We start from the raw sequence: 23781 nt of genomic DNA, 5'->3' as shown, positions 1-23781 counted from the left end.
TGGAAAAAAGTCTACTGCATTGGAAAACAATGTAATTTGGCCCCCATTTTACTGGTAAGTGGGGAGGCTTCAGTGGTCTCTAGCACCTGGTCGGCTAGAGTTTGAGACTTTTCTTTCCTGGACTAGACTAAGGTGAATGCCTTCGTTGTTCGGTGTGTGGAGCTGTTCACAGTTTACAGATGGTGATTAAGTAGAGCAGGTAGGCCCCTTGACAGCGTGTCTTCGTCACTGGTCCTCAGCTAATTGGCAGAAAATTGGGCCTTTCACCTTGAGACTCCCACTGGCCCATGGCGGTGGGTCTTGTTCATCCCTCAGAACCCCGCTCCCGTGAGGCCCGCTTCCTTCACCAGCACCCCTCACGCGGGTACTCTGTGTGTGTCCCCAGATGAGTCCCGTGGCGTCAGGTCTGGACCGCAGGTTTCTGGAAGTCAGGTTTGTCTGTTACGAATCTTTGTCCTGTGTCTCTGGCCCAGCATCTTTGTTCAGTCAATCGGTGACCACGTCTCTCCGTGGAGAATTCCTGATTATCCCCTCACCTTCGTTCTCCAAGTTAGCCTGTTTAATCCCCGCAGTACCTTGGAGGGAGGGAGGGTTTATTTCTGCTCTTCTGAAGGTGAGGAAACCGAGGGCTGTGGAGGTTAATTTGTCCCAGGCCACGTGGCTAAGAGGCAGTAAAGCCAGGGTTCCCATTCAGGCAGTTTGACTCCTGGATTTGAACCACCGTTGGAAACCACTACACTCCAGGGTAACCTAAGACTGTCCTCCCTGATGGAGGGACATTCTACAGAATACCTGACCTGTATTCCTCAAAACTGCCAAGGCCTTTAAACACTGTCACAGAGCAGAGAAGCCCTGAGGAGGCATGGGATCCTGGGACAGGAAAAGGACGTTAGGGAAACACTGGTGTGAAATCCACATGAAGTGTTGGGTTGCATTCATAGTAATGAACCTGTGTTGGCTCCTTAGCTGTGATGAATGTAAGATGTTAACAGTTGGGGGAACCCAAGTGAAGATGTGTGGGGACTGTCTGTATTAGCTTTGCAACTTCTCTGTAAAATCTGAAACTATTCAGAAAATAAAAGGTTGACTTAACAACGGCAAAACCACCACAAACCCCACTGCCTTCTGCCGCCTCTCTGGCCTGTCGTGTGCCAGGTGCCTGTGTGTCCTCCTCCGTGTCTTGTACCTGCCCTCCAACGGAGAGGCCTGTGTCCTTGGAGAAGAATCTCAGATTTCAGCCCAAGTTGGTGATGGAGACATAACCCGGCATTGCCACTGGGCTGTTGGATATGCTGCCTTTTTAAAACAGTGTCATTCTCTACCCAGATCCCTCTGGAACCCAAGAAGAGATGGAATGGGTTTTGGCACAGGAGAGAAATAATTTTATTTAGATAAAATCATGGTAGATATCAAATGGAACAAACACAGGCACTTTGGTCATTTAAACTGTTTCCACCACCCTCAGCACCCCCATCACCTTCCTGATGGGTGTAGCCTGTCTTTCTAAGTTATTTTTAAGTGCTTCGTAGCTGGAAAGCAACTGAAGTTGTAGTTTTGGTGGTTGGGAGGAGAGGTCAGTTCCCGTGGTTATTTAAACTAGGCCTGTGTATTCTTAGGTTCTGTAGCTTGGCATTCAGAGGAAAGCGAAATGAAAGCCATACGATGGCTGGAAGCCCTCCTGGGTGTGACCCGGGAGATGCCGGCAGCAAGACCCCGAATATAGATACTGCCACGCTGGGTCCAGGGCCCTGTGGCTTTGGAGCACTTTGGTAAGCTGTCTCGTGTGATCTTCTTGTGCTTGTACAACAGACAAGTTAGATGACTCCTCAATTTGCATGGAGAAGTCTCAAGTAGTTAACAGCTGTCCTGAGCTACAGGTAGTAGAGCTGGATTTGAGTCCACACCTTCTGGGGAAGCATCCAGTGCGGTTTCTGTGCCCTCTTACTGACATCTTGAGTGACCCTGCATCTCTCTGTGAGCGGCACGGTTCCTGCAGATGCCACCGTGTGTCCCCTGGGCAGTGAGCGGGGCCCTGAGATAGGATTTGGGATCGAGAGTGAATGAATACTTATCCCTCATCCAGTGTGTCTGGCCCTGTTCTAGGTGCTGGGGATTCACTGGCTGGTGAAACAAACCCACCACTGCCTCCTATAATACAGGTGATAAAATCCTAGTATAACATACATCACATCGTCAAAGCACTGAAATAACTCTTGTTTTGACGTTCTAGGGAAAGCGTATAAAACTTACGGTCGTTGACATGGGTGAGTGAATTGCATTCTAGATGTCTTCTGAAAGTCATGACATTTGTCTGCTGCAAAAATAATAGCTGGTATTCCTTTGCTTGTAAATGATGGAGACTCAGTAAAAAACCAGTGTAAACTGGAAAGAGGAATTTCTTGGACCTGTGTGTTGAGGGAGATCAGGGATGAAGGTGGCCTTTGGGATAACTGGATCCAGGGAGTGAACGAAGTCGGGTGCGAACCTGTTTTTCTTGTAGCTGTTTGTCTCTCTCCCCCTCTCCTCTTTTCACTTGTGAGATAATTCACATATAGAAGTGAGCCTTTAAAGTATCCAGTTCAGTGGTTTTTAGTGTATTCACTGAGTATACTACTGGTATAATATTCGCATATACGAACGCTAATATATACTAATAGTTGTGCAACCATCACCACTATCTAACTCCAGAACGTTTTCATCACTCCATAAAGGGAACCCCACACCTATTAGCAGTCACCCCCTGTTGCCCGTCACTGCCTATACCTGCCCTAGGCTGCCAGCAATCTGCTTTCTGTCTCTTTGGCTTTACCTTCTGGACATTTCGTATATACATGGAGTCCTACAGTATGTGGTCCTTGGTGACTGGCTGCTTTCACTTTGTGTAATGTTTTCAAGGCTCATCCATATTGTAACATGTATCAGTTCTTCATCCTTTTTTATTGCTGAATGATACTCCGTTCTCTGAATATACCACATTTTAAAAACAGTCTGTTCTTCAGTTTGTTTGTTTTCCCGTTTGAGCTGTTGTGAATAATGCTGCTGGGAACATTTATGTGCAGGTTTTCCTGTGGCCATATGTTTTCATTTCTCATGTATATAGCTGGGAGTGGAATTCCTGGGTCGTATAGTTAACTATGTTTAACTTTTTGAGGACCTGCCAGACTGTTTCCCAGGGCAGCTGCACTATTTTACATTCTCACCAGCAGGGTATGAGGGTTCTAGTTTTTTCATGTTCTCACCAACATGTTACCTGTCACTTTGGGGCTGGATGATTTCTTGCACAACTCTCAACTCAGGAAGTAGGATTTTATGAAAAAGATTAAGTGTTTCTGAGTTCAGTAAAATTCTGCAAAGGAATTAAGGAGCATGTACGCAGCTGAAATGAGAAATAGCTGTTTCAAGTTTATTTACTTCCTACTGTGTTCTTGGGTCATTCGTTTTTATGAAGTAACGACAAACTCCTGAGTAAGTTTGTGTATTTTTTCTAAAAACAGATGGTAGCCAGAATACAGCCAGGATTTCATTAAGATTATCTTAACCAGTTTTTGTTTGTTTGTGTGTGTGTGTGTGTGTGTGTGTTTGAAAGAAAAGTATTCTTGTCAAGAATAGGAAAGGACAGAACTCTAGGAAATAAGAGGTAGAGGACGTCTGGTATTGCGTTCCATGAGGAGTGAAAACATCTTGTGATATTCTTTTATTGTCCCTTCTGTTCTATATCTCCTACTGGTTCCACTAAAAGGAAGAGTGGAATGCAGTTCTGAAGCCAGTTATTTTGTTTTGTGTCCCTTAGAGAGGATTTCCAGTAGTTTTTGAGAGTTCTTAGAACTGTTGTATTCATTTTACACAGTCTGCAAGGCCTACTCCCAATTACCTACTTCTCTTCCTTGTGTTATTCTTCTGCCCCTCCTGTTACCTAATTCCTTTCTTCAGAAGAAAGACTATATAGGGAGAGAGTATTAGAACAGGCATAGTTTTACCTCTAACATATAAATGTTTTAGAGCAGGAACGGTTTTATATACTGGTGAATCTTTCAGAGTGCCTGGTACATAGTAGGGGGCTCAAAAGATGCTTGCGGAAAGGTGGCCGGGTGGGTGGGTGGATGGATTTATGGATGAAGTGACTTATAGATTGAATGGATTTTAGGTGTGTTGGCTGATTCTTTGGGTCCATTTTCTGTTTTCTTTTAAACACATATGTGTTGGCTGTGTGATGATTGGTTAACTCAGAGATGGAATAATTTGTTTTTTGTTCCTTGGATTGTCAGATTCCTACACTGTCTGAGATTGTCTCAGCAGCTTGGAGATGTCTCGTTTCTTTCAGTGTCAGATTGTCTCTGGGATTATTTCTAGTCACTGTAGTTTGAAAGAATAACTGAAAAGCTGTTTGGAGGAGTTGTGAGGAAGGTAGAGAAAATTAGAATATAAAGCTGGGATGGAATCAGTTGGCAAGTTGGAACCCCATAATCAGGGGTATAAACTTTCTTTTAAAATTTATTTATTTATTTATTTATTTATTTATTTTTATTTATTTATTTTTGGCTGCACTGGGTCTTCGTTGCTGTGCGCGGGCTTTCTCTAGTTGCAGCGAGCGGGCTTTCTCTAGTTGCAGCGAGCGGGGGCTGCCCTTCGTTGTGGTGTGCAGGCTTCTCATTGCAGTGGCTTCTCCTGTTGCAGAGCACGGGCTCTAGGTGCGCAGGCTTCAGTGGTTGTGGCATGCGGGCTCAGCAGTTGTGGCTCCCAGGCTCTAGAGCACAGGCTCAGTAGTTGTGGCTCACGGGCTCTAGAGCACAGGCTCAGTAGTTGTGGCTCACGGGCTTAGTTGCTCCGCGGCGTGTGGGATCGTCCCGGACCAGGGCTCGAACCAGTGTCCCCTGCATTGGCAGGCGGATTCTTAACCACTGCACCTCCAGGGAAGTCCGAATAAACTCTTTAAAGAATTACAAGTTCATAAATAAGGTGTCTTGTCCATTAGCATAATTTGTTTTTGTTTTGATTGGGAGCGGGGGATGCCAATGTGTCTTTGTATCTTCACCTGGGGAACAGTGAGCAAAGATTAGTTTATTGTTGGCAAAATCTTTTACTGTTTTCTTTCTTCTTTTTTCTGTCTTTCCACCTCCTACTGCTCATGTACTCTTCATGTTATTTTCTGCATGGAAGCTACAGCTCACAGTGGTGACAGAGTTTGACCTTACGGGCGGACAACGGGAAAGAATATGGATGCCACACGATCCTTCTCACTGGGAACTGTCCAGGGGCACGGGACAGATTGTCAACTCTATAGTATTGAATGTAGGCAGTCTCAGTTTACAACCGTACTGTTTTTTATGTGTTGATGGTTGGGTGTTTGGGACATGACACGTCTTCCTGTGGGAATAGTGCTATAAATGATCTTTAGGCCGCATAGGCAGGCCCAAGAAATGATGTTGATGCTGATGATGACGTAGCTGACAGCTACAAGTGCATTTCAGCTACAGATAGCTGGAATATATTCCTTATTAAAAAAAAAAAAAAAAAAAGCGTGCCTTTAAAGACTTCTGTAGGCCAGTCTGGGGAGTTACGCAACACTTCTCACACAGTCTTTGGGAGTGTTTGTGTGGGAGGGGTTATGTCTCTGAGTTCTGAAGATGAGTGTCAGCAGTACATTTTCCCCTGGAATTTCATGGTGGCATCAGCTCTGATGGGTGTAGAACAGTTGTTCTTGGCGTTGCCTATTATAGAAAACAAACACCATCGCTGTTCCATAACCACAGTGAAATGGTGCAAACTTGGGATCCTTACGCCGCATGTTTCTGACCTTCCGGGCTGTGTGCTCACAGCCTCCTGTCATTACTTTTCCCTCCTCAGCAGTTGGTGCTGGGCCCGCGCTACCTGAGTTCTGCATCCTTTGAGCACTGAGCCTGAAACAGCCCAAGTTCCACTGGGAGCTGAGCAGTCGTGGGCTCTTTGGAATCTGAGACAGTTGTGCAGCAAGGAGTGCCAGCCTCAGGTCTGAAGCCTCACAGTCACGAGGAGGAAGTGAGTCAGGCGATCACTCAGCCTCGGTGGCCCCGTGCTCTGCCTGCTGCGTGGCGAGGAGTGCACAGACCGCCCACTGCACTAGGGATGCCGGGGACAGCGGCTGCCCAGCTGCTTCACTTTTTCCAGGCCCCCCTCGAGGGGCGGCTGTCTCTACGGGGGAGATGCCTTGGGGTCCACCTTTTCCTTTCATTTCTAAGTTTGTCCCCAGCCAGCAGCGCTCCTTTGTCCCCACTGCTCGTGTTCACGCTGTATTTTTCGTACTCACTTTGTACGCGTGATGATGCTTTACATCGTTCTCACCTGCACCGCTTCCCAACATTCTGACAAGTTGTGCACTGAGGTGTGCAAGGACTTGGAGTTGAAATCTCCCCTGAGGTGAAAGAGCACAGGTTTTGGAGAGGTTTCGTCTCTGCAGTTCCAGTTGTCTGCGTAAAAACATTGTTAGTTCTAAACATGAAAAGTACGTTAAAAAACCCCGAAACAGCACAGTGGACCGAGAGGAGAAAAAGGAGACAGTCCCCCTAGTACTGCCGTCCAGCCGTCTGCCTCGGAGACCTCGTTCCTCCTGCTCGTCAGAGGTTTTGAATCACGTTGTACAGGCCCCTCCCTTCCTTGTGTAAGCACCCAGCCGAGGTCACCGGAAATTAGATCTGCCCCAGGTAGACCGTGTCTGGGCTGATCCTACTTTGGGAGGTTGTGGAAGTTCCTAGAATTGAGACAGTGGAGTCTGCTTTCAGTTAATGGGTCTGAAAACTCCTTTAATTTGGCTGTGGCTCTAGAACTTTCTGTTACTCTAGACCAGTGGTTCCCAACTAGGACAGTCATCTCCCCACAGCAAAAAACTACCTCACGCGAAATGTCAGTAGTGACGCAGTGGAGGAACGTGTGTCAGGACTCTGTATGTTACAAATGCCCTGTGTCCTTTGAGGTGGATTTGAGTAATAAGCATTGGAAAAAAATAGCATCTGTTCAGTTGATGAAAAGGTGATCCTACTTCCAACAACAACAAAAATGGCTCTGAAAGAGGAGAATCTCACTTACATGGGGACGTGCCCCCCACCAAAAAACCCCCCCTGAACTCATAGATAGTACAGATTAGTGGTTGCCAGACGTAGGGGGTGGGGGAATTGGGTGAAGGGGGTCAAACGGTACAAACTTACAGATAAGTCCTGGGGGGGACCTAATGGACAGCATGGTGACTAGGGTTAATAATACCGTACGGTATATTTGCTACTCTCTTAGCAAAGAGAGTAGATCTTAAAAGTTCTCATAAGAAAAAAAGAATTAACTATGTGCGGTGATAGATGTTAACTAGATTTACTGTGTTGATCACTTCTCAGTATATACAGATATCACATCATTATGTTGTACACCTGGAACTAATATGTTACATGTCAGTTATACCTCAGTTTTTTTTAAAATTAATTAATTAATTTATTTTTGGCTGTGTTGGGTCTTCGTTTCTGTGCGAGGGCTTTCTCTAGTTGCGGCGAGCGGGGGCCACTCTTCATTGCGGTGCGCGGGCCTCTCACTGTCGCGGCCTCTCTTGTTGCGGAGCACAGGCTCCAGACGCGCAGGCTCAGTAGTTGTGGCTCACGGGCCTAGTTGCTCCGCGGCATGTGGGATCTTCCCAGACCAGGGCTCGAACCCATGTCCCCTGCATTGGCAGGCAGATTCTCAACCACTGCGCCACCAGGGAAGCCCTATACCTCAGTTTTAAAAATACTGTTTAAATCCTTGTACTAACACATTTTACCCACATCTCGTTTCTGGAATTCAGTATCTTCCAAGAGCAGGGACCCCCATGTCCCAGCCTGTTACATTAGACATCTTCTAAGCCAGGTTACTTCTTTACTAAGTCATTGCCGGCAAAAGAGGAGAGCTTTCTTTTGGCTGATTAACTTACTGCAGATTTAAATAGCCATATTAATCTTTCCATTACAAATCTATTTGACCTCTTTGTCTTTTAAAAAAAAAGAAAAAAGAGCAGATCACATTTCAGGAACAGACTGTGACTTTATCGTGTAGGTTGCTAGACTCCTGAACCATGGTACTCAATGTGGGCCAAGTGAGCAGTTATGGGAGAAAAATAAGTGTGGTGCCCTGTTCTGGGTCTAAGACTGAGTTGTGTATTTGGCTAAAGAATGTTCTCTTTTCTGTGAATCTGTAATTAGAACATGCCACACAGCATGGTATTTAAAGTCCATCATCATTATCTCTTTTTAGGGTTGTTTTCCTACCTTATTTTTAAACTCATTTTTTTTCAAAGTTCAGGGAGGAGAATCATTCTAAAATCAGAAGAGAAAGGTGAGAGTTTAAAAGAAAAAAACTATTTTTTTTAAAATGGGGCAACAGTAAGTTGAAATCTGTGATAGAGGTTTTATCTTCTTAAATGAGGATCACTAAACTTTCTGTGTAAAGGGTCAGAGGGTAAATATTTTAGGCTTTGAAGAGCTACCGTCGTGTTTCCGTGGTAGCGGGGAGGAGATAGGTACAACTTCTTGCCCACGGAGGTACTGCAGTCACACACAGTTGGCCGGGGATTTATGATAATCTTCCAGGGAGGGGGGCCAGTAATTGAGACAGGGATGCCCTCTGCCACAGCCTCACCTGGAGATGAGCTCGGACATGTCTCCTTGTAGCCTTGTAGTCTCTGAGGCCCCCTTGTCCACCTAATGAAGAGTGGAGAACTTAATGAACCCAACACCAGTCTTCAGAGTTTTAACACAGCTCTTCCATGCGGTCATTATGGCTGTGTGTGTATGTTTCTTGATATTGCAGTTGCTCAATTATAGAGACATGACTGGGTTTTTCCCATTATGGAGCGGTTAAGAATGTTCATGTACCATTGAGAAGTACATAGGCTGGGAGACAGTTTTTTAAAATGATTTGCAATGACCAAGGTATAATTACATACAATAAAATTCACCCATTGTAGATTCACGGTTGAGTGGATTTTAGTGCATTTATACAGTTGTGCAGCCATCAGCACAATCCAGTTTTAGAGTAGTTCCATCGACCCCCCCCCAGAGTTCCTTTTTCCACATGCAGGCAGCGTGCCCACCCCGACACCTAGCTCTGGGCATCTATTCATCTAGTTTCTGCATTGATGGATTTGCCTCTTCTCTACTTTTTTGTGTGTAGCTTCTGTCACTTAGCATAATGTTTTTGAGATTCATCCTTGTTGGTGATTCTGTGATTTGTTTCTTATTACTAAGACTTGTGTAGATTTATCGCATTTTGTTTCTGAACCAGTTGATGGACATCTGAGTGTGTGGACAAAAAAATGTTGCCTGCCATTCCCGTAAAAAAATGAATGTGCCCACCATCAGCCACTGCAGTCGCCCCTAACGGTGCCCCCTGAGGGGAATTCAGGATGGAGAAAAATAGGATCCTGACCCTAGATAGTTAAGATGCATATCTAAGGAATAATTTCAATGAGCCCAGACTCTTGCATCTTCCCACACATAGAAAAACACTAAAATCATTAACTTGAGTTGTTGGGTTTTGTGGTTAGCAGTAATCTTTTGATGTTTGACCACATTTTTTTTTTTTTTCCCCCAGCACAAACTCTTATATATCCTGGCTCCTCCCTTACCTGTTTGCAACTGTTAACTCGGAACTATCTGAGAGGCTGGCTCCCAGGCTGTAGTCCTCCATAAGGTCCCCTAATAAAACGTAACTCGCAACTTTTAGGTTGTGCATTTTTCTTCTGTCGACAAGTGATTTCTAGTCTATGGCTATTATGAATAATGCCGCTACGAATGTTTGCTTACAAGGCTTTTTAAAAAAAAATTTTTTTTTTTTTTTGAGTAGGTAGATATCTGGGAGTTGAATTCTTGGGACATATGGTGAGATTATGTTTTGATTTTTAAGAAACCGCCAAACTGTTTTCCAAGGTGGATATACCATTTTATATCACTGCCAGTTTCTCCACATTGTCACCAGCACTTGGTATGGTCAGTCTTTTTTTTATTATAGCCAGGAAATCATTTGTTGGCAGTGGAAAAATGGGATCCCTGTGAACCTCATTTTTGAAGGGATGGTATTACTCGCCTCCTTCTAGGATTGCTCTGAAGATCAAAGAGATGGGAATTTCTGTGCAAGTGCTTTGTCTTGTAAAACTATTACTGCTGATTATGTGCAGAAAAAGTTTTTAGAAGTTGAATTTAACACATATCTGTCTCAGATTAAGATGAAAACGTCCCAAGTTTTAATAAAACATCTATTTTATGATCTAACTTGTTCCACCTACTTTTAAAGGCATATCTTTGCTCCAAGTGTGAGTTTTCTCCGTCAGCTAGGAGCTTTCTCCATATGCCTGCATTGTACATTAGATTATCAGTCTTATTTAACAGTGACAGAATATAATGGTTTGCATATGGTGGGCACATTTTTCTTCCCCACTCAAACTTGGTTGGTCTGGTAAATGTCTTTCTGTGATTTCGTTTTCAAATGCTTGTGGGTGGCCTCTTTCCTGGACCTGGACATATGTGTTCTAGTCGAATAGAATGGAAGCAGAAAGTTTGGGGGCTGAGAGAAACCACCCAGAACAATCTATGTAAAAATATCCATTTCACCAGTTTTACTTTGCAATTCTGATTCTGTGCAAATTGCCTGTTTAAACTTTTTCAAAGAACAAAGGGAGTGTTTTGAATGCATTTCGCTTCCTATCTGGGGAAGATACCGCTGTAGGTTTAGGAAAACTGGCCAGTGGGGCTCTAGGTTTGAAATCTGGGCTGGATTTTGTAAAACTTGTTTATCAGCAGCTCTTCACACCTGTTGAGAAGGACCTTTGGACTAAGGAGGTTGAGCTGTGTGTTTGATCATGTAAGAAGGACTGTGTCAACAAGGGCTTGGTCATACTTTCAAATGAGAAGGTGAAAAGAACCACAAGAAAACTCAAGTAAAAGAAACTGCATGCAGTGTACCCCCTGGGAGTTGGGAGGTTTATATTAATTCTGGTGACAATTTATATTAATTCAGTAATGTTTCATAACATAATCTTTATTCATACTAAATAGACAGTTTTGCTACTTGGTAAACAGGGACATGAAATCCTTTTTGATCAAAGCAAAGCAGGTGATGGTCATAGCAAACAAAGCTTTGGACTCAGGATTCTGGGATGGAGGTCCACTGTGAATTATTTTATGATTTTACCTAATGAGTAAAAGTTTTTACCATATGAGTTTGAAAATTTCCATTTGAGTGAGTGTGTGTGTGTGTGTGTGTGTGTGTGTATGTGTATATATGTGTGTACATGGAGGTATTTGAAAGCTTTCAATGTTGCAGTCTCTGACATGTGAATTTTAAAAAGGATGAAAAAGTAGTTAAGGCACTTGGAAGTCTCTTTCTAGAACATTACAAATACTGCAGTTTTGGTGTGGAATGATATTTGAAAGAGCAGTCTTAGAGATGCCTGTAGTAAATGTCCTTTTTGGAAAGGAGCTGTTTGCTAATAAAGAAATCGGGACTGACAAACAGCCGTGTCCTTCTTTCTGGATGTTACCTGTGTCTCAGCCCAAAGTGGGAATCGGAGGTCTGTGAGTGACCTGTGCAGGCATGGCAACTCGGCCGTGTTGGTGTTACGTGTGTTCTTTAAATGAGACAGTGCAGGGTTTATAGAGAAACACTTCATACTCATTTTTGATGCTGTTTTCCATCTTTATCATGGAGGATTTCAACCCCTCTACGGAGGGAAGGTTGAAGAAGTTTGGAGTTAACAACTTAAAATTCCCACAGTAAAGAGAAAGGGGATACCCATGTGGAGGTCCTTGTATAGGGTTGTAGCAGGGATGCTGGGAGAGTCGCAGAACTCGTAAGGGAAACAGGAGCCGGTGCCGTTTTAACCTTGGGCTCCAGCCACCTTGATCTTCTTGGCGGAAACGCTTGTGGAACCTCATGCACATGTGGCCCTGCCTCTGGGTCCCCCTCCTTCCAGAGCCCCAAGGTCTAGCTTGCTGACCCCAAATGCTTTCATTGAACTCAAGGGTGACTTAACAAGGGATCCTGAGTCACAGTGGTGACAACAAACGTTTTAGGTCCTGGCTGGTGTATTTCAAGCAGGATCATCATTGGCACTGAGGGAGTAACTTGTAAGTTGGATTTTTATATCTTAAACTTTCCCTTTTAGAAGGTGTTGTGTGTGATAACTGAACACTTAAAGGGACCTTTGTGTGTAGTTATGTTTTAGTTGTTGACTGACCTATTAGTGCATTTTTTTTATTTCTGAATTACTTTAAGGAGACAGTGTGATGTGTGGAAAGAGTATGGAATTAGGAATCGGAAAGATTTGAGACCTGGCTTGGTCACCAGCTGTGTGACGTTAGGTAAGGACGTAAGCTCTGAACTTCAGTTTCGGGGCAGGGATTCCTATCTTACCAAAGGTTAGGTTAGTATTAGTATTACTGAGGCTCTTAGCATGTGACTGTGACACCTCATGGGCACTCCATTACTGGAAGCTACTATTTATGCTCTTAGTAACACAACTTAAAGTAGCATAAAGTGATGAGTATAGTTAGTTTACTTTTATCTTGCTTATCCCCTGGCTTCTCTCTGTGTTGAGAGTGGTAGTAATCCCTGAAACTAGAAGTTGAATGTATAACCAAGATATTTTGAATATTTCACTTAACATTTCAAATCAAAACAGAAATTAAGCAGATCAATGAGATGAGGTTGAAAGTTCTAGAAAAGAAGTTTATGTGCTATTTCAAGTGATAATTTTGGTATTAAATTTCCACTGTTTCATTTTTGTTGGAGTTGATGAAATTGTTGAGCAGAGTAGAAATAACATAATGAGATACTAAAGCGATTTCAGCACATTGGGTATACATAAGTCATAAAGGTAATTCTTTTTTAAAAATAATTAAGTATTTTTTTTATTGAAGTAGAGTTGATTTAGAATATTGTGTTCGTTGCAGGTGTATAGCATAGTGATTCACTAGTTTTGCAGATTATATTCCATTATAGGTTAATGGATATAATGTAAGATAATGGATATGATTCCCTGTGCTATAGAGTATATCCTTGTTGCTTATCTATTTTATATATAATAGTTTGTATTTGTTAATCCCATACCCCTAATTTGTCCCTCTTCCCTCCCTTTTCCCTTTGGTAACCACTAGTCTGTTTTCTATATCTGTGAGTCTGTTTCTGTTTTGCATATACATTCATTTGTATTATTTTTTTAGATTCCACATATAAGTGATATCATACAGTATTTGTCTTTCTCTGTCTTACTTCACTAAGCATAATTTATCTAGGTCCATCCACGTTGCTGCAAATGGCAGTATTTCATTATTTTTTATGGCTGAGTAATTTTCATACACACACACACACACACACACACACACACACACACACACACACATCTTCTTTATCCAGTTATCTGTTGATGGGCACTTGGGTTGCTTCCCTGTCTGGCTATTGTAAATAGTGCTGCTGTGAACATTGGGGTGAGTGTTTCTTTTGGAACTAACGTTTTTGTTTTTTCTGGATATGTACCCAGGAGTGGAATTGCTGGATCATGTGGTAGTTCAACTTTTAGTTTTTTAAGGAACCTCCGTACTGTTTGCATAGTGGCTGCACCAATTTACATTCCCATCACCATGTACAAGAATTCCCATAAAGATAACTCTTTATAATTTGACCAGTGAACACCCAATAATTTCTTCAAACTTTTTTTTTATCACTTGTCCTTGAAAACAAACAGTTTTCATGTTGTGAAATCAAAGAAAGAGGAAGTTCAGCATTGAAAAGCTAAGTATCATGGTTGTCATTTTATTTGTCCCGTGGAGAAATTAAAAAGGGAAATGAAATCAATGCCAAAAAAATTGTGCCCCAGGTTAAAACAGTAGGATCTGGAAGTTGTTATCTGTTGGGATATCATCGCAAACTTTGCGGTGCATTTGGTGTCTGGTGGAATCCTACCAAAATTCATACCAGTGGCTTGGGTTGTGATATTTACTAAAACTTATCCCTCTCTTGGAGAGTCTAGTTGACACGTGGATTTGGTCCAAGTAGGAAGTCAGTGGAGTGTCCTGATGCCCTCCAAGTGGGCAAGTGCATGGGGCTTGGACCCGGGAAGATGGAGCCCGAAGGTCCCAAAGAGTTCTTGACTTGGGGTGAAGCAGTGTGGTGACCTTTTTAAACTTGTGGTTTCTGGAAGTGTGATGCTGGGCAAGTTTCTTTACCTCTAGGCCTCCACTTCTCCATCTGTAAAATGGGATGATAATGGTGCTTGCCTCAAAGGGTGTGTGTGAAGAGAGAATCCACATAAATCAATTGCATTTTAATTAATTAATTAATTAATATTTTGTTTCTGGCTGTGTTGGGTCTTCATTGCTGCACACGGGGGCTACTTTTCGTTGCAGTGCACGGGCTTCTCATTGCGGTGGCTTCTGTTGTTGTGGAGCACAGGCTCTAGGCACGCAGGCTCAGTAGTTGTGGCGCACGGGCTTAGTTGCTCTGCGGCATGTGGGATCTTCCCGGACCAGGGCTCGAACCCGTGTCCTCTGCATTGGCAGGTGGATTCTTAACTACTGCGCCACGAGGGAAGTCCCTCAGTTGTGTTTTAGTACTATTTTCTCTGTCCTTTCTCTGTCTGGTGGGACTCTGTCTCAGTCACACTTGTACACGTGTAAGGCTGTGGGTGATGCTTTCTTTGAAGATTCATTCCTTGCTTATTTGAGAAAGATGTTTGCTTTTCAAAAGGTGATTTTTAAGGCATGTAGTAGTCATAGTAATTTTAAGAGTGGTGTTTTGCCACAAAATGCAATCCAAACTCATAGTTAAATCCTGCTTGTTTTGTTTACAGGGAACACGGGTCTGGCTGAGAGAAAATGGCCAGCATTTTCCAAGTACCGTAAATTCCTGTGCAGAGGGCATCGTTGTCTTCCGGACGGACTATGGTCAGGTGAGCGGAGTCCCTGCAGCTTCGTGACATCCGTGTTCTGCTTCCTCGGGTGGCCCTACGTAAGGGCACGTGTGCTCATTCTCGTCGCCCCTCATACCTTAAACATCTTTTCTCAGTGATATAACAGGATCCCAAAAGGCATGTGTAATGCACACCTCGAGTGTGTGAGAGACACAATAAAAAATTCTCCCAAATCGAAATCAAAGTGTTCTAACTAGTACTGGACAGAGGAGCCCTGCACTTGGCTGGTTTCCTTCCTGGGGATCAGGAAGAATCAGAAGTATAGGGTGCAAGCAGTTTGAGAAAAAGTTCAAATATATCAGTACTTCCCAGTTGGTTTCATGACCACTTTCCCTTAAAATTCGTCCGCTTTCCTAGTGTTGGAACTGCTGGCCTGCCAGTGAGACTGTGGCAGTGTCCTGGCCCCTGTAAGGACGGGATGCACCAAACCGCCTGACCTGAGCCTCCTCATGCACCTTGTGAAGCAACTGAAGAAGCTCCTTCTGTGTGTGGGAACCACTGCTCCAGGGTCCCTATTCTTTAGTGGAAAACAAGTAAAAAGCCATGCCACTGAAAACAAATACCTGAATCCAGAAACTGGACCACTGATTATATTTGGACAGTGGTGAAAGGAGCCCAGTTTCTCCATTTTGTAAGGAAACCAATTAAAAATTGTTTAAATTGAAGTATAGTTAATTTACAATGTTGTGTTAGTTTCAGGTGTATAGCACAGTGATTCAGTTATATGTAAATTTTTTTTTTTTTTCAGATTCTTTTCCATTATAGGTTATTACAAGATATTGAGTAGAGTTCCCTGTGCTACACAGTAGGTCCTTGTTGGTTACCTATCTTATATATAGTCGTGTGTGTCTTTAATCCCAAGGAATTTTAACTTTAGAAATGGGTACCTCCCACAGAGACACATATTAAAATTTAAGACATAAAGGACTAAAAGGACATCATATGCCAGTATTTAAAACTCTCAGTTGCTGAATTTTGTTTGCAAGTTGTGTTGAGAACAAAATCTTCAAGGTCAGTGTTGTATAGTTTGCGGCTGTTGGGCTACTTGGTTATCAAAACCTTGAGCAGAGATGATCCTCTTGGTGGTACATTCCTCATTTCTTGGCTTAATAAGCAGTGATGTTTCTGGGCTATTTTGCAATTCCTCAGTTACTTTTTCATCCTAGAGTCTTGAATGGCGCTTCAGTATTTGTCTGGTGGTGAAGATACAGCTGTGATGTGCAGATGGAGAGAGGGGGGTGGGTGCAGGGAGAGGGGAGCAAAGAGACCACTAGGAATCCAGTGTCTCCCAGTCACTGATGCCCAGTCTGGTCTCTTTCCCATCAGGTTCTCGGGTAGTGTGATGTGACCTGTAAACTAAGGACCAAGTGACCCGGCCAGCATTTTTCTGTCTTGCCTTCTCTCCTCCCCTCTTGCCATCTCACTTTCCCCAGATGAGAATTCAGTTTCTTTCAGGCCTTGTACATACTTCTCAAGATGATAATAAAAAAGGAAAACAATATTTAAACCGTGTACCTGACTTGACAGAACTTAATGGGGAATTCTTTTCTTTTTTATCGACTTATTTTTTAATCGCAAAGATACTTTACTTTTTTTCCCTTTTTTCCTCTTAAGAAAAATTGTGATAAAAACCACATAACGTTAAAATTCCCAGCTTAACCACGTTGAAGTGTATAGTTCAGTAGTGTTAAGTCCTTTCGCATTGTCAGGCAGTAGATCTCTAGAACTTTTTCATCTTGTAATACTGAGACTCTGTACCTAGCAAACGCTTAATTCCCCATCTCACCTCCCCCCAGCACTTGGCAACCACCTTTCTACTTTCTGTCTCTATGATTTTGACTCCTTTAGATACGTATATGAGTGGAATCATAACAGTCTTTTTCCTTTTCTGTTACTGGCTTATTTTGCTTCACGGAGTGTCTTGGAGATTCTGAAGGTGCTTTCTGTTCCTATCAAGCTTCGCTTTGCTCCGCTCTGCAGAGGCGTTGCAGCAATTCTAGCAGTCTCTTAGTGCTACTTACTGTGTCGCGTGGTCAGCAGTCTGTGTCCTGTGACACCATTGCCAGCTGGTCAACGGGCAGCCCTCCGTGAGGCATGGAAAGCGTTGGTCAGGCCAGCAGTTCTGTTCCCTCTTGACAGTATTTATGGATTGTGGCTTTAGAAAGAACTAAACCAGAAAAGTATATACTTAAACATGGAAACAACTCCCAAATTTGACTTCGAGTCTTCAATCGGTCGTCAAATCCTTGGTCTTACACTGTCCGCTCTGTCATTGCCAAGTATGACAACTGTAATTAGCTTGGCGACCCATGTAGGAAATACAGGGTTTAAAATGTGACAAGAATGAGTCAGGTTGGAAAGACGTGGATGAGACGTGGATCAAGAGCTGGCAGTGGCCAGAAGACTTTTGTTTCTGTCTCTCCTGACCTACTTCTTCCTCTCTTGACATTACAGATTCCCTGTGGAACATACAGGCGTCGCCACCAAGGGTTAGAAGTTCATTACCTGGTTCTGGTCCCCAGGACAGGCACACCCGCTGTTCATCTGATGTAGATTCCTGAAGGAATCAGGGTCAGAGATGTAGAGCATGACCTTGTCCTGATCAAACCCGTGGTAACTTTTCAAAGTATGGGCTCATTTCAGCCCCATTTGGTATGTTATTAAAGGGGGTTAGGATATTGGTGTTTCTACAAAAAGGGAGAATGGGGAGTTATTTAATGGGTCCAGAGTTTTAGTTTTGGAAGATGAAAAAGTTCTGCAGATGCATCATGGTGATGGTTGCACAACAATGTGAATGTGCTTGATGCCACTGAACTGTACACTTAAAATTTGCCATTGTCATCCTTTTTATGTCAGTGTGTACATCTTACCACAATAGAAAAAAGAAGATATCAGTGTTTGAGGTCAAATGGTAACGGGTAAAAGCTGTCAAGTGGGTATTTTTCTGTATCTTTATGAACAGTTCTAGTAAAATTTTTATGTTACCAAAATAGGACCTCTCAGAATCTGTGAACAGCTTCCAAACTATTAGTTGAATTTCCCTTTGGTTTACTGTACAGGAATCACCTGGGGGTCTTGTTTCGGGTGCAGATTCTGATCGGCAGGTCTGGGCTGGGGGCTGAGAGTCTGCATTTCTCACCGGCTACCTGGTGGTATGGACACTGCTGGTCCATGTTTGAGTTGTGAGGGTTTATAAGACCTTGCGGAGAACTGCCTTAGGGTCGTAGTTACTACAGTGAAAAGCAGGAAGTACTCTCAATCCCCTCCGTGTACCACCCGTGCTACTGTTTCGGACGAAGCAAAGGTAAGGAAAAGAGCTTGAGGTAGCGGTGGAAAATTTTCCCTAGGCCTTGAGAAGCTTTCCCTTTCTCTGTGTGCATTCCATCCCTCCCCCCACCCCACCCCCAATTCCAGCAATCATTTCACCTGAAGCATGGCCAGGGGTTGTGCTAACTGCAGCGAAATAGTGCTCAGGTGGATTAAAAAGCAGTTTTCAAAATCCTGTTTCGTGTTGGAAACCAAGCGGAGCCACAAGTAACTAAAATCCTAAAACGAGGTCACGGGGACAGGGGGTAGATAGGAGATAATACGGTGTCGTTTTTGGTGAGAGCCCTAAAGGGCCCGTTTTCTTATTTCATTCAGTCTCTGAGGGTTTTGCACATTTGCTCAGCTGTTCTTTTTTCACCAAGGAGATAGTTTTATATTAATCTAAAATTCCATCCCACGCCAAAATTTAAACTACTCTAGGTTGGTCCCAGGAGTGCAGAGGACCAAAACATTCCCATTTGACTCATAACTTATGTTATACTCGCTGTGAAGTATTTGCAGATGGGAAAAGAAAAGTGTGAGTGACACGCTAACACACTTTGAAAAAATGCATAGTTGTGGCTTCTGGAGCAGGAAGCACGTGGGTAGGTCAGCACGTGCTCTGCAAGTTAGAAATGACTTGTCTTCTTGCACATGAAGCCTTGGACAGAGTTGTAGCAGAGCACCATGCTTTTGTGGTTCTGCAGGGTCCAGATTTGGCTAGAAGATCGACGCTGGTGAAAAGGGTAGGATGGAAGTTGGCACTGAATGTTTGTCTTTTCTAAAACGTTCACCAGGCACGTGGGTGATCACTGAAGCACCCTTTTGGAACATTGTAGAATTGACTAATGAGTTTTAAATTAGATTTTTCACTTTGAGAGTCAACGATTTTATTATCTTTCCTGAAAAGAGCCTAATTTGATCGCTCTGAAATAGCTTATAGTGATATCAATTTACCTAATTGTATTTTAAGGGGTGGTTTTTTAACTTACCCCAGTCAACTTGATCAAGACACTTACTCTCTGCAACCATCCTGTTGGGTTTTCTGTTTGCATTGTCTCTCTATGGGGTCTTCTGAAATATTTTACTGGCTGGAGAATTAATCGTCCCAATCTACAAGTAAATGCCCTCCAACGTGCCCTTCTCTTATTTGCACTAAGTATAATTAGACTCGGTTTTAAAAGTTATTCTTCTCATTTTATTAATCCACAAAAAGGCCGTTAGATTGCCTGGTTCTTTCAAGTCATCCCCACCCTCCAAGATAGTCAGAATTCCTCAGGCCACACAGGAAACATAACCCTCATTATTTATAATCACATCTCCCATTTAAAGCCATCCCTAACCTTTTGGGTTTGACCTTCACTTTGACTTGTTGGAATTAATACTGTGGGCCCAATTTTGTCAAACTTGATGGGTTAGTGTAGTGATTTTTCATTGCATTTTTGGTTATTTTTCATACACTTTCTGCTCTGTCCAGCTGCTTTTCTTTGCTTTTTTTACCGCTTCACTTTGCCCCCATTGATTGGTGTCTTTTTGTGTCCCTTGAATGTCATATGGATGTGGCAGCTTTCTGACCTCTCCACATCCCATTCGGGTCCACTCCTGTGTCACAGAGAAATCTCCCGCAAGCCTGTTGAGTGCTGGAAAATTGACCATGGGACAGCCCAGAATGTCTCCCATTTCAGAGCTCCGAATGTTACCCTGCAACCCCACTGAGTGTCAGGAATCAGACAACTAGAACTGAGTGATTTCAACTTGAGGGGGGAACAGGTCAGATCTGACTTCTCAAGGGAAGTGTGGAGCCTGGAGCTTTTAACCGAGTTGAGAATGTCATCCGAGAGGAAGCTGACTGCACACGCTGGCCCCCGAGAGCCCAGGAACGCCAGCCCTTTTCAGCAGCCGCAGAAGCCGCCTTCCTGGCTTCACTGGCGAAGCCAGCTGTTGGCAGAGACAGGTGCCGGGGTAAAGAGGTCTCCCCCGCCAGCTCCTTCTCTGTGAGCGGATGCGGAGTGAGTGAGCAGCAGTTGGCATGGCCCCCCAAGTCGGGTAGGGCCCCCCAAGGCAGCTCCCATGAATGGTGGCGGCAGGCGGGGGAAACCCAGCAGGGAGACAGCTAAACTTACAAAGATGGAGGGAAGGAGTTTGGGGGGACGACGTTAATGATGCAGAAGTGGTGTCATTAGGATACTGTGACTCTCAGAGCCGAACTCTTGAACAACAGGACAGATTCTTTGCAGTCAACTGGCCTGCACATAATTCCCTTGCTTTTATGTTGTTTAAAAAACAAAAAGTAGGGCTTCCCTGGTGCCGCAGTGGTTAAGAATCCGCCTGCCAATGCAGGGGACACGGGTTCGACCCCTGGTCCGGGAAGATCCCACATGCCTCGGAGCAACTGGGCCCGCGTGCCACAACTACTGAGCCTGTGCTCTAGAGCCCACCAGCCACAACTACTGAAGCCTGCGTGCCACAACTACTGAGCCCACTTTCTACAACTGCTGAAGCCTGCATGCCTGGAGCCCGTGCTCCGCAACAAGAGAAGCCACTGCAATGAGAAGCCTGTGCACCGCAACAAAGAGTAGCCCCCGCTCGCCGCAACTAGAGAAAGCCCGCGCGCAGCAACGAAGACCCAACGCAGCCAGAAATAAATAAATTAAATAAGTAAATTTAAAACAAACAAACAAACAAAAAACCAAAAAGTATATTCTATCCCCTTTTCAATCTTTTTTCTCCTATTTGGTAAAGAGAAACAGTCTCATATTAATGCACTTATTTGGGGGAAACTTTACCCATTTTTTTCCTCAAAAGGAAAGAAACAGATTATATTTTCGCTCCCTGTAGCCTCTCAAGTGTCAGGTAACCCTGGTGTTGCAGTCGGTGCTTCCAGCCAAATTAACCTGTGGGTTCCGTTGAACCATAGGAAGTCGCCATCTCTGTAGGATGAGGGAGCTGAAAAGGCAGTTTTCCTGTGGTTATGCCTAAGAGTATGTTAATTGCCCTCTATTTTAATTGTGTGTTTTAGCTTATCGATATGTTTTTGATTTAAAGGTAGAATTTTTGGCATACAGTAAAGTTTAACAAAGTAGTTTTTTTGCAGTCCAGTTGAGAGGCAAAGCATATCCCTAAAATAGTATACAACCCTGGATTTTGGGGTACCACTGCCATATTAAATTCTGTTGTGTGTTAACAGCTATGACATTGTATTCCTTTTGGGGTTTTCAACTTTTTGGATGGGTGTGTAAAATATTTGCTATGATTGATCTCTCCTGCAAAGGTCCAAAAATTTTTTTAAAATTTTAACCATTTTTAGAATGGAAGTATAGTTAATTGACAGTGTTGTGTTAGTTTCAGGTATATAGCAAAGTGATTCAGTTATACATATGTATAAATATCTATTCTTTTTCAGATGCTTTTCCATTATAGGTTATTACAAGATATTGAATATAGTTCCCTGTGCTATACAGTAGGTCCTTGTTGTCTATTTTATATACAGTACTTTGTTAATCCAAAGCTCCTAATTTATCCCTCTCCTCCCCTCCTTCCCCTTTGGTAACCATAAATTTGTTTTCTATGTCTGTGAGTCTATTTCTGTTTTGGAAATAAGTTCATTTGTGTCATTTTTTTGATTCCACATGTAAGTGATACCACATGATTTTTGTCTTTCTCTGTCTGACTTACTTCAACAAATGTCCAAATTTGAGTTGAAAGAAAAATGAATGGGTAAATATGCAAGTTATTTTTTTGAACTGGAATTTGGGCTTTCTTGTGTGTGTGTGTTTATTTGTGGTAAATATAAATTACATAGAAATGACTATTTTAAATGTTTTGAGTGTACAATTCAGTGGCATTAATTACATTCATAATGTGTGCAGCCATCATCACTCTTTCCAAAACTTTTTCATCGTTCCAAACAGAAACTCTGTAACCATTAAGCGCTAACTCCCTATGCAATTTGTTGTTAAACTACTTTCCTCTTGGATACCTTTTCTTGTGCTACTTCAAGGTATACAAGTGCGTTAGAAACTGTGGTTTGTTTTCCTTCTTAAGGAATAGACACTGTCAAGAAAGAAGTGGTGTAGACCTAGCTCAAGAGTCCAAGGATGGAGAATTGAATGTTGACTTAGGTCTGCTGACCACCGATGGGCATTTGGCGCTGACCTTGTGATGTGTGCATGGGGCTGGATGGTGCTGCCCCTGTGGGTGGGTGAAGGGCCCTTCTCAAGAGGAAGGTGGCTGTACAGCCATCCAGAAAGCCAGAGGAAAGAGGGACATGCTGGTGACAAGTGGCAGATAATTTTTTAAAAAATCAGATGTATGCGATTTCCTTTGTTAACTTCAGTATGGGTCCATCTGTTATTCTTGGAATTCACTTCCATCAGAACAATGCAGCTGTATTAAGCTGGGAAACTCTTAAATTCCTGTGCTTTTCTCACATTTTGCTATTTCATCCTGGAAATACCCGTCTCTGAGATGGATATTAAACACCAGCCTGTGGAGTTTCCTAGAGTCAGAAGTCTGTACTCTAGAGACTGAACACCACTGGGGCTTTGTCTTGCGTTAAAGACCAAGTAGACTGCAGTTTGTCCAGCTTTCTTGGTTTAGAGTGAAAAAATTGTTTGTAGGCCTGAAAGCCACATGATTGACTATCTAGATCTCTTCCAAGAATCTGGTTTGGCATCTTGTAGCTCAAAGATGGAAAGTCAAATAATTTTCACTCTGGGAATATAGGAAAAAAACAATGTCTGATTGTTGGTGCACTAAGTTCCAGGAAAAAACATGTGCATATTTGTAAATCTGCATAGCTCTGTGCGGACACTTGCTTACTGTAACTTGGGAAGAGGTTGTCACTCTAGCCGACTGAGGGCTTGTCTTTCCCTTTCGAGAACTTGGGTCCTGCAGAGATGTGCCTGGCCTTCCCCACCTTCATTCAGGGATGCATGCCTGGTTGAAGACCTTTTCACAGAGGCCTTTTCAACCTCTCCATCCAAGAGGGCCACTACCTTGACATTGTATCATGTGTGATTATTTGATTTTTTTTTTTTTTTTTCCTGTGTCTCCTCACCAAGCTCTCTGAGAATGGACACACTGCTATGTCCTTAGCTCCTAGAAGCAGAGCCTGGCCCGTGAAGGCACTCAAATGCTGAATGCGTGGTAAAGCTCCATTTGTAGTCAGCACGGAGCCAAGCAAGTTATTAGAATGATGGGTACTCCGTTGAGACTGTTATCATATAACGTTTTAATAAAGAAATCACAAGTCTGAACGGACCACAAGTGACAGAAGAAAAAGCCTCCTGTCACAAGAGTCCTGGTGGGAGTTTCGCTGTGTTATTTCTATCTAAACCACCCTTAGGCCATAAGACCCGAGCAAAATAAAGAGCACTGAAGATAATTAAAGGGAATTTCTTTTTCAAAGGAATTATTTCACTTGATAGACTCCCAAAACATATGAACTGCCCTTTCATTCTTTCATTTTTCAAGGGGGAGTAGGTGGCTGTTGAGTTTGGTACAGAATATTTTTCCAAAGT

The 23781-nt window shown here is 43.1% G+C and overlaps 1 protein-coding gene across 1 annotated transcript in view; it reads left to right on the top strand.

Moving 5' to 3' along the window:
* MYO10 (myosin X) overlaps positions 1-23781 on the top strand; it is a 212473-nt gene that overhangs the window by 32637 nt on the left and 156055 nt on the right. The window contains exon 2 of the mRNA XM_068535172.1: positions 14834-14932. Within this exon, the coding sequence (XP_068391273.1) occupies positions 14834-14932 (99 nt within the window). The remainder of the gene's footprint in view (positions 1-14833; positions 14933-23781) is intronic.

This window comes from Eschrichtius robustus, chromosome 2 (assembly GCF_028021215.1).
Source record: "Eschrichtius robustus isolate mEscRob2 chromosome 2, mEscRob2.pri, whole genome shotgun sequence".
Classification (NCBI taxonomy): Eukaryota; Metazoa; Chordata; class Mammalia; order Artiodactyla; family Eschrichtiidae; genus Eschrichtius; species Eschrichtius robustus.
The sequence above is the reverse complement of the archived record's forward strand: the minus strand, read 5'-3'. Positions and strand labels throughout refer to the sequence as shown.